General features: G+C 49.2%; 1 protein-coding gene across 2 annotated transcripts in view; it reads right to left on the bottom strand.

The window, feature by feature from the left end:
- Positions 1-1,812, bottom strand: part of LOC111746102 (presequence protease, mitochondrial-like) — a 4,701-nt gene extending 2,889 nt beyond the window's left edge. Inside the window, exon 1 of one of the 2 annotated variants that reach the window (XM_023536982.1) lies at positions 1,689-1,812. In XM_023536982.1, coding sequence (XP_023392750.1) covers positions 1,689-1,741 — 53 coding nt within the window. In that variant the 5' untranslated portion in view covers positions 1,742-1,812. The remainder of the gene's footprint in view (positions 1-1,688) is intronic. The other variant, XM_023536983.1, reaches the window with a different exon arrangement.
- Between the last annotated feature and the right edge of the window lie 9,802 nt (positions 1,813-11,614).

The raw sequence follows: 11,614 nt of genomic DNA, 5'->3' as shown, positions 1-11,614 counted from the left end.
ACTGAATGTTATGTTACTTTAGGTTTTGTGTTATTTGGTATGTTTTGGTAGGTTATTTTTGAGGTTTGGGAACATCTAAATTTTCCGTATAATTTAATGGTAACTGCTTCTTTGCTTTAGGCCATTTTGGCTTAAGCAAAGGTTTCGCAGGAACCCACCTGCTTCTGGGTAGCGGGGGACACCTGTAGATGCCTGGTGTAACAGCACACATGGTCAAGTGTGGGCACCATTCCTTAGAGCCCCAAACTCCACCAACCCAGATGTCTACCAACAGAGAACCGGGAATGGGTTAATCGTGGACTCTTCCATCGATAAACTAGCAATAAGAACAAACCAGCTGCAACTCCACGTAACAAAGGTCTGGGTCACAACGCTGAACCAAAAACCCCGAATCAGAGGACGGACACGGTGTTACTTTAAACAGGTAACGCTGCCTTGTAGGAACATACATAGAAAAGCAAGGAGATCGTTTCTGTAAACCAAGTGAGAGATTACATCTAAGAGGAAGGGTGACTTAGGAGTTAATCTTACCCTGAGTCATGGTGACACAGCTTATTTTTTTAAAAAAATTTCTCTCAGCAGTATTATGTTTTATAGGATTGTTTATATTAACATACCTCACAGAAACATTTCCTTTAAAGAAGACAGGAGCGGAAAAGGAAAAAAACCCACTAACTCAGGAAGTATAACTGTGGAGACTGCTATCAACCAACATTTTCCTTACTGAGTTGGCAAATTCTAGAAATGGTGGATATTTTAAGAAGTTATTTATCATCAAGAACACTACCGCGAAAAGTGGATGCTTACACTGCAAGTCTATGAAAAGCTGGGGCTGCTTCCGCGGGTACACTGTGGCTGCCCTGATGAACAGCGCTAAACACACCCCCAGGGCACCCCAATAACACGCTTTCCAGTATTTCCTCACCTGGGCTGAGGGCACCATAAATTAAACAAGTTTTGTGAATTAGCATTAAACGACACAACTGAGCTTTTGGTAATAAGTAAAATTTTACATTTTTCAAACTCACCCATTGTTGAAAACGAAATGTAATCTTTTTCTACAAATAGCTATTTTTAAAAAAGCTCAAATCCTGGAAGCTACAATTTTATTAAAAACTTAGCTGCGTAAGTTTACCACGTGGTGTGGAAGCCTCGGGTTTCTTAAGGACTCTCCGCCCACAGCTAAAAACGAGCCACTTAATGGGACCCATAACCTGCCAGTTACTTTTATTACGCGTATTAAAATCCACATAACCACCTGCTTCACTTCCAAAGCCCTGACGACCCGCTCACAGTGGGTGGGCCCACCTACTCTGGGCCCGCCTGAGGTCTCTGAGGAGAGGGGCGCAGGGCCGGGTCCTGCTGCTCCGGACCTCCCGGCTGGTCACCGCGGCCCGGTTAACGGGGCGGCCCTCCCTTGGGGATGTGGGAGCTGGAGTGCGGAGGCGCTCGAGGGGGGCCAAGAGGACCCGCCACCCAGACCCTGAAAGGGTCCTCAGGTTGGCCTCCCGGCTCTTGGGAGGGGCCTCGGGGTGCGGGGGCCCCCGGCCCACAGAGCTGTGGAGCGGCGCCTGCGGCCCTGAGCGACCCTGAAGCCCGCCGCCCGGCCCGCCCGGCCCGCGGCCCGCCGTCACCCCCTTCTCCTCTTCCCCTCCTTCCTTCCTTCCACGCTCCCGCCCGCGTCTCACCGGCAGCTCAGCCGCCGCAGCGCGACAGGGACAGACAAATTGCAGCGCCACATGGCGTGTGACCGGCGTAGGGCGGGCAACTGCTGCCGCTTATCCCGAGGCCCCGCGCGGGGGCGGGGCGCAGGGCCGCCATCCCATTGGTCGGCGTGCGCGGCGACGCCCTCTCCAATAGGCTGGCGAGGAACGGGGCGGGGCTCCGGGCGAGGGCCGGCTGACGGCGGGGCCGGGGCGCACGCGGGGGCGGGGCGAGGCGGACGAGGGGCGGACGAGGGGCGGACGAGGGGCGGACGAGGGGCGGACGAGGGGCGGATGAGGGGCGGATGAGGGGCGGGCTCGGGCTGGGCGCGGCGAGCGCCACAGGCCCCGGGCCGGGTGTGGGCGTTGGCCTCCCAGGTGGACGTTGTGCGCCTGCATCTCTGAGTGCTCACGCGTCCATCTGTAGGCTCGCGCAGCCAGGTCAGAGTAAAGGGCGTCCAGTTGGAGGACCGCGGCAGGTGCCTTAGCCCCGCTGGGTGGCTTCGTGCATGACGTTGGAGGGCTAGGCCACACGGTTTCCAGGACCACGATTCCACGGGGTCACGTTCTTTACAAATAGCCCCGCCCACAAGTCCTTAGCGACCCGCAGAACAGCTCAAAGCGCAGGTGGGAGTGTTAGCCCACTGCTCTCTACACTGCATCCGAGAGACGAAGCACCCATGTGCCCTTCTTGAACCAGAGAAGAGCCTTAAGGAAGACAGAGCATGAGGGGTTGGCCTGCACTGCGCTGTGGGCTGGGAGGGCCATCTGGGATGAACCACACCTGGGCGCTCCTGAGTGAGGTGTGGAGGAAGGGGTACCCACCGACCCCAGCTCTCAGAACTCTCACCACCTCCTCCTCTGGCTCCCTCTTTGCTTCCCCCTCGCCCTCTAAGCTAACGCACTCGAAAATCCCTGCCCCTTCTTCCAGATTCTAAAGGAAGAAGGCCAAGTAGCCAGGTGTGCGGGGCCTGGACTCCTAAACGCTTCAACAGCGACGCAGAGTGTAACGCCCTGAGGGAAAGCCACCAGAGACCGCCAAAAGCTCTCCGCAGCGCCGCAGAGTCTGCAGTCAACTAAGCGTCTCCATTCTGAGGACCAGCTGAACCAGAACCAGCCATGGCCATGGCGAGATGCTGATACAAGTACACTCGGACAGACCCTTCTGCTGGGAGTCTGTGTGACAGATGCGTCACCTCGCAGCTCTGTGACCTTGGGGTATCATTAACCCTGCTGAGATTGCAGGAAACTGAGGCAGTGGGAGATTAGAGCGTTTTGATCTCTCTGAAAAACAGATGCTGTATAAATCCAGTAATTGCCACTTATGAGTGTGTTCCCACAGCACGCAGCCTCACTGATGGCTGGCCTACACACACACCCACAGAATAAGAATTTATAAATGATTATTTTAAGCGGCACCCAATGTAATTTTTCCACTCCTATGTAATATTGATTTATATTAACACAAATCATTGCAATGTGAAATTTAAAAATCGTCACTGCAATAATATTCTACATTACAAAAAACATATCCTATGCTGTAATGAGACTCATTACTTCAGGGAGATCGGCAAGCAAGCATTGATCAGAATCGATTGGCACTGGGACTTAGAAAGGCATTTGAGGGAATACTGGAGAATTGTGGGTTGAATCGTGTGCCCCCCCCAAGCTATTCTGGGGTCCTAGTCCCCAGGACCTCTGAGCGTGACTTCATTTAGAAACGGTCTTGTAGAGCTGACGAAGGTCGAATGTGGCCTTAAAGGGGAGCCCTAGTCCAGTATGAGTACTCTCTTTATAAAAAGGGGGTGTTCGGACGCACCGATGCCCACCCGTGAGGATGAAGGGACAGGCGGCGTGATGCCGCTACACGCCAAACCTGCACACCACGATCGCTGGCAACACCGGGGGCTGGGGGAGGGGCACAGCCATGAACCAGGCTGCCAACGCCTCGATCTTGGCCTGCTGGCCTCAGGGCTGCGAGACAGTAAGGTTCTGTTTTAAGCTACCCGTTTAGGACTTATTTATACAAAGATATGGCATATTTATACAAATTTTAAATGCATGTGCTATTTCACCTGAAATTTCACTTTGTGGACGAAAAAGGGGCCACATATTAAACCTGACAAGCTCGGGGGAGGCCCACATGACAGACCCTACAAACTCAGAGACTAAAAGTAACCCCATAGGACAGTCTGAACATAAAATCCCTAATTGAAAGCGGGTCGCGGCGGGCAGTCACATCCCGGGCCTGTCGCTTTCTTGGCAAAGGTCAGTCTTTACCTGAAGTGAGCCCGCCTGTCGTCTTTGTGCCTCTAAGATCACACACGTCTCTGAAGTGTCGGCGTGACCTCCTTTTGCAGACCCCTGGGGACACGACCGGCACCAAAGCAGAGACCATGGAGCCCTCACTGCTACCCTGTCCCCCGCCCACCGTCTCCACATGCCACGAACATTAACTTGCTCTCTCGTGCCCACCCACAGGAAAGACGGATGGCTCTCTATGTCGCCTTTTTATCCAATCCCAGCGATGGCCCCGCTTTGCTTTCTCCCAGCCCCTTGATCTACCACCAGTGGACGTCACGGACCCCCCTTACGTCTCCTTATCTATTATAATGTGTAAAATAAGCTGCAGAACAACCACTCTCCGGCGTGTTTTCTCAGCCCGTTGAGATTCTGCTTCCTGGCCGTTATTGTCAGTTTGGCTCACACGAACTCATAAGACTTTTTTAGGCAGGATGTTCTTTTGTCGACGGCGCCATGAAAATGCCCCCACAGCTGCATTCTCTCTGGGCACAGTGCCGCGTAAATGGAGCTGTCTCCTTCATCACTTTGACTGCGACAAATATTGAACAACAGGTAGTCTACCAAAGAGGAGTTTTCGTAAGTAAAATGGAACACGTTTGTATAACTAAATACTGTCCGGACAGTAAAAAATAGCGACACATGTCATTTTCATATATATATATATATATGATGGAGGTTCAAAAGTAATTTTTTCCCTCCCATCTTCTAAGCTCTTCTAGCTGGGCTAATGATCAAATTAACATAGACGAACTGGAGAAAATGTCTATGATTTATTACTATGGATGTAGATTGAGGATCCATCACATGAGACCCGCAGAGGCAGTGAGCGCTGAGGTCTATATGCCATTTTGGACAAGGGTGGAGGTGGGGCTTGAGATTTCGAAGGAGAAGTGAGCAATTCACAGGTGGATGAGAAAGAGAAGAGTTCCTGCCAGGCCACCCGGAGACAAGGGGACGGGGCTGTCCAGGGCACGGGCCCTGGCATGGGGCCTTCCCACCCGCCAAACCCGATTCAAATCCGCTGCAGTGAACGTTCTCAGCGGCTGTGCCGAGGGACCCTTCGTGGAGTAGGTTCTGTCACCTGACTCTCTTGGGCCGGAAAGGGGAGGGTCCCGGCTTCTTGCTGAGTCTTTCGTTTCTTAATAACCAGCTTAAAATCAATATGCCAAAAGGCACTTTCTGGGGTGGCAGAACATATATAAATATGTGTGTGTGTGTGCAGGTATATATATTAGTAGGTAAAAAAGAAAAGTAAGCAAAAAGATAAAAACAAGCCAGATGCAAGCTGACGCTCTCACCTGAGTGAGAAAAAACATACTTCCATTTGAGCAGTCAAGCCCAAAGGAGATCTGATTTTGAACCTTAACACAGTGCTTTGATGACAGGCATTTAGGAAGAGCTAAATAAACGGCGAGACCGAGACATTCCATGTTCATAGGGAGGAATCTTGGTATGATGAAGACGTCATTTCTCACCAAAACAATGCACTTCGATTCCAACGAGAAGCCCATCAGGTTGGGAGGGACCCCATGATACAGATGAACAGGAAAAGAGTCGAGAACAGCCAAAGTGGTTCTGAAGAAGGACCACGTGGGAAACTCATCTTTAGCAGAAGTTAAGACAAGTCTTATTATTAAGGACACTTAGACTTATGAAGTCTTAAAACTACAGCAGACAAGATAGTGCATATTAGCACAGAGATTGAGGCAAAGAAGTTAAATACAGAAAAAGCCAGGAACAGACACCTAGAAGTAGGTCACTGGAGGACAGATACAATAACCTTGTCATTTCTGTGGAAAATGCAATTGAACGGTGACTTCAAATCACTCTGCTCCAGGCCACAGTGACGTGCCGTGTGTTCTAAGGACTTGAAAGCCTTGCTTTTCTCCCCTAGGCTTTTAATGCACATGGTCTGAGTTCTGTTCCTACTTCCTGTCATAGAAAAACCCTCAGGATTAGGTTGCCTTCGGATTAGTTGGTTGGTTCCCTTTTTCACTTCCTGGGGCAGTTTTGGGTTTGAGGTTGGGGCGGGGAAGGGCGTTCCCCCCACACTTCATCCCTGGCAGGCAGTTGCTGATGGCTGGCCCAGTTCAGCAGTGTTTCAAACTGAGCAAGATGCTTGAAATGCAAATACCAGTTTTCTTAAGTTCAAGTTGAGAGCGAAGGACTTTGAATAATGTCGTAAGGGAAATTACTGACAGGAGAAAGAGATAACAAGAATAGAGGATTAGACAAAGGGGGAGAAGCAAACCGGGGACACTCCCCAAGACAACATTGATTTGCTTCACATGTTCCTTTCCTCAGGCGAGCCAGTACCCCAGTTCTAAACGTTTTGTGCGGTTCAGGCGTTTTAACAGCAACTCAGAGGCCCCTGCTTCCTTGAGAATGACTTGGGGGCTGGTGTGACTAATCCGACGTCACCCGGGTGGTTGCGACACAGCGCTGCTGTGTTCGGCCTTGTCTGTGCTCTGTGGCCGCGGGTCCCATCCTTCCTGTGACAAATCATTTCCAAGTTCTTTTGTCGTTGGTTTCCGAAGCAGGCGTGCGACGTGTTCACAATCACTTACTTCACAATTGGCTCGGATCAATTCGCATCGAGCTCCCGGGACCGGCTACATGTTTTGCTGCTGCTGAGATTCGAGGAGAAGTTGAGAGACCGGATAGACAGGCGGGCGCTGAAGGCGAGGCCCGGCCGGACCGCGATGGGACGCCCGCTCTAGCCTGGGCTACAGAAAGGCCGTGCCGTCTCATGCGTGTGCTCGGGGAGGGCAGTGCGCAGTCCATCACAGGATGGTGGGGGCAAAGACTTTGCAGCGTGGGTGAGCCAGTGACGGCATCCCACCTCTGGGTCCGTCTCCCGTTGACGCTGCGACAGATGGTCACAAATTCTGTGTCCTAAAACAACACAAGGTTACCATCCTGGGGGGGTCAGAGGTGCGGCACAGGCCTCACTGGGCTAAAACCGAGGTGCCAGCAAACTGGGTGTACTTCCTCGGGAAGCCCCAGGCAGAATCTGATTCCTGTGTTTTCCAGCTTCCGGAGGCCACTGTGTTCCCTGGCTCGTGGCCCCTCCCTCCCTCGTCCACCTTTCAGCCTCCTCCCCGTCTTCCTCCGGAAGTCCAGTCTCAGGATCCGATGCTTCTGCCTCCTGCTTCCCTACTTAAGGACCCTGGTGCTTACAGACAGCCCAGCCAGGTGATCTGAGGCAGTCTCTGTACTTTAAGCTCATCTGATTGACAGGCTTAATCCCTCCTAGTCTTATATCACAACATGTCACAGGCCTAGGCGTTAGCGTGTGGGCATATTCGGGGCCACTATGCTATCTACTGAATGTGAAAATAAATCTTCCGCCTGTACTACGAAATGCCAGAGAAGTCTTTAAAAATAAAAGATTTACTTGTTGAAATTAATGTCTTCCTCCTCTGTTGATAATATTTTAAAATAAAGTTTTAGGCATATTCCTAAAAAGAGGTATCCATTGTTATGCATTCACTCTCCCCCCCGCCCGCCCCCCAACTTTTCCCCTGAGCTTTGTTCTTGAGTTTCATTTACTGGTCAAAACCGTTATTTCACAGGATAAATATGAAGTTCTATTGCCAATGGTTGGTCTTTTCAGCAAAACATCATACAAAGAGTCTAGCTGAGGTGTATGAAGGAGGAATTTTAACATGCCAGAAACAGAAGGAAATGAATATCGTAATTGAATTTTCAAACATCACTTTTTGGAGCTTTGAAACAAACACCTGTCAGTTAGAGAAAGAATAACTGGGTACATATCAGAGGACAGAGGAAGGGAAACACATCCACGATGGCACTTATTCAGCATTTAATGCATTATTGTTTGTGGCGGTAAATAAATACGCATTAGCGAAGTGCCTCATTGGTGGAATCCAGAAGCAATAGCCTATTTATACAGCATAAAGCTCGGCGGAGAAGCTGCCCTTGTTACTTCTCGATCGATTTTGTTTTAAATTCAGAGGACTCGTCATCATTTAAGTAGATTCGTTTCATCAACCTCTCAACATACTAATCATTAAAATCACTCCTTTATCAATTCAATGCTGCTGATAGAAAAGCTGAAGTATTCAGCACCGTGTCATTTGGACAGTGGGAACTGGATAAATGGTACTTTAAGAGCTCGAAAGCTGATCTTCACGACTCCTACCATTATGATTTCAATCTAACTCAGACGGACTGCGTGCAGACTCCGCTCTGTACTAAAGAAATCACTTTAAAAGACGTATGAACAGAACACAACAGTTTCTAATCTGCTGTTTCTTCGCAGTTTGGATAAATGACAGGAGGTTTCTCCTCTCGTGAAGATGTAAATTAGATCTTCATATTTTAGAGGTAGTTTCAATTAACCCCAAAGAAGAGATTACTGCGGACTTTTCGAGGTGGATGATCACCTTCTAAACCCCACCATGCCAAAACGCTCTCCTTTGTAAAATGGAGCGGGGCCAACCATCGTAGAACCCGCCCCATCAGGTTTTGCTAAAATTTAAGGAGGTCATGTGTCCGGAGGGCTAACCCCAGGGCCACAAAATAGCTCTTCTGATAACACTTTACTTGTTCCCCTGTTCGGAGCCCACTGTGGTCCTCGTCTCTTCTAGAATGTCACTGTCCAGGCGGTCGCTGCCCCGGACGGCCTTTACCAAGGCTCGTGAAACAGTTCCTGACACTTCAGTCACGATGTTAACGTACAGATGGGTACATTTAGGACATTATCCAGATTCGATAAATTGTCTTCCCATGAGGTATAAATATGTAGCCCACGTGATAACCTCCGCTAATTTGCAGTATGCTCGCAGTCGAGCATTTTTTTATGCATTTGTGTTAATCTAACCATCGAATTGATACATCTCATTTAGGTTTTTGTCTCTTCCAAAATAAATTATGTATAAACTATTTAAACGCATATTCTGGCTTTTAGGAGGCATCTTAAATATTCAAATTCTTAGAGTATTGCAAAGAGGAACGTGAAACCCAATGTTCAGGGAAAGTACATGTGTCATCAGAGAAATTGTTGAGCTCTTCTGGGTGTCATCACGAATGATCTGGATGAACCAACTGTGATGGGATTCGTTGCCTTGTGATCTTCTAAATCAGGAGTCCCCAATTCCCAGGCCATGGTCCTGGTACCGGTCCATGGCCTGTTAGGACCTGGGCCGCACAGCAGGAGGTGAGCAGCAGGTGAGCGAGCGAAGCTTCTTCTGTATTTGCAGCCGCTCCCCAGCGCCAGCATCACTGCCTCAGCTCCACCTCAGATCGTCAGGCATCAGATGCTCACAGGAGCTCCATCCCTGGTGCCACAAAGGTTGGGGACCGCTGTCCCAAACGAATCACAGCAGAACTCCTTGATTGCATTGTAAAGAACCTCCAAACCAGTATGCGGTAAGTTTACAGATCAATTTATTTCATTGCAAAACCTGGTTAGAATTCACTTGCTTGTCCATGATCGATCATTACGTAAAATGGGACTGGGTTTCAAAAGAGTGATTTATTTTCATTCAATAGGCCTTGTCTCTGATATAGAAGTGGGCCCCGGAACCAGTGACCGTCCCTTCGCAGGCTGGCCTCACGTCTGTGATATGACTGGATGCCAAAGGCTCCACCCAAAGGTTATTAATTGACAGTTATGAGCTTAGCCTAGCAGAAAGCCTCTCCTAACTATGATATTGGAAATCAGAGAGACTAAGCCAGCAGGAAGTGAGGAAAAGCGTGTCAGAATATACAGAGCAGCTGGACTCTGTCAAACAGGGTGCAGGCCCGGTGTCCCTCCCCGGATGACAATGTAGCTGCCTTCCATGCGGGCTGGCCCGCATATGATTTTTTAAAAAATATCTCTGAGATTCACTCTTTCTTGCCTCATAAAAAAGCAATGCTTATGATGGACCTACCTTCCTTTTTTTTAAAAAAAAATAAATTTTATCCCCTGTGCTATACCCTGAACCCCCAAGACTGTTTTGTAACTACTAATTTGTACTTCTCATCCCTCGATCCAGCCAGAGCTACCCTATTTATCCCTTGTGACTGACGTGAGCGAATTCAGCCAGCCGCCGAAGGCCCGCGCTGAGTCAGGCAGGGGCAAGGCAGGTTAGACTGTTCTCGTTGTGGATGAATGTGCTGCAGCCTTTCCAGAATAAATGCAACGTGAATCATTAGCGCTTTCTCCTTTGCAAAATCTTTGGCTGCCTTTAATAACAAAATGCAAAGCTGAATGCTATGTAAAAACATGGTGGCGGATCTATACTGATATCGATCATATATTATCCGGATCTTTATGTTCGGTATCATTTTATTTTATTTTCCAATATATTGACCACAGGCTATTTTCTCTCTTTTCTGAAGATATTTTTCTCACGTTTCAATGACAAATATTTAAACATATCACATGACAGCTGATCCACAATAGTTCACATAGAAATCGAATACAGGCAATCTAACTCAAACGGGTCTGCGAGTGGAGATATTTTAACAAAGCATGTAACAGGGAAAAGGAGCCAATTCCATTCAATTCCCCCCCAAAATCCCGCTGGTCCACAAATAGCACGTGTGCTGTTTGTGATTCCACAAATTGTTCTCGCCTAGGTTTTTGGCAGGCATTTTGTAAGTGTCAACTGAATGTCGACAAGGTCGCAGACATAATTCAGATCTTGGATCGTAGTTGGCGGGTGGCAGCACGGTGTGCTTCCACAAGCACCGGGCCTGGCTCAAGGACACACCCTGCTCCTGCCTCGCTGTGTGGCTTTGGGAAGTGCACACACCCTCTCTGGGCTCCAGCGTCCTATTCTGTGAAATAAAGAGGTCCGCGCAGGCCTCTAAGGTCCCTTTCTGTTCTAACCATAGGAGTTCGTTGTGTGGCTGTGATTAGCCTGGGGAGAACCCCAACGTATGACAAGCACCGTTCTTTCCTTCAAAACCTTTGGCAGGAAAGAAGCCACGCATCCTTCTGTCCTGCCAAACCCTCCCGAAGCAGCTCAGACCAGGCTTAGCGTCAGACACAACGTGAATTCTGCCGAGAAACAGATGGGGTGGACACACCTCTATCGTACAAGTGCGTTCTGTACATTTATTTATTTTAAAATCCTGACAGCAATGATTTTGTTCCCTGATAATATCCCCTCCCTCCTTGACCCAAGAAAACTCTTTCTTTGCTTTCTCTTCACAAATTTTCATTCCATCTGTGCATCATCCTAAAATATAAGTGTTTCTCCTATTAGTTGTTTTCAATCTTATAAAACAATATCCCACGGTGGATATCTTTTGGGGACTTGTCCTTTACACTCAATGTTGCATTACTTAGACTTATCCATGTTGTTGGCTGGCAAAGTCAAACCGTCGGTGGCCTTACTAGGTCCGTGAATGTGGATGAGAAGCGCACCTGTCAGAACCGGAAATGCGGGGTCTGGGGACCGGGCAGTCACATGCTGGGGATCGCAGTCCCCCCAGAGAGCTGGGGCGTTTCACGAAGGACCTGAGCATAGTTCCTTCCTGCACGGCTGTCGCGTCCGTGAATCCCCTCGGGGCTTCCACTCGCAGGGGCGACACAGTGCCTGTCCTTCAGTCTCCTGGCATCCTCGGGAAGGTGCGGTCACGCCCCTGCA

Source organism: Pteropus vampyrus, unplaced genomic scaffold (assembly GCF_000151845.1).
Source record: "Pteropus vampyrus isolate Shadow unplaced genomic scaffold, Pvam_2.0 Scaffold175, whole genome shotgun sequence".
Lineage (NCBI taxonomy): Eukaryota > Metazoa > Chordata > Mammalia > Chiroptera > Pteropodidae > Pteropus > Pteropus vampyrus.
Note: the sequence above shows the minus strand (reverse complement) of the source record. Positions and strands in the feature narration are given on the sequence as shown.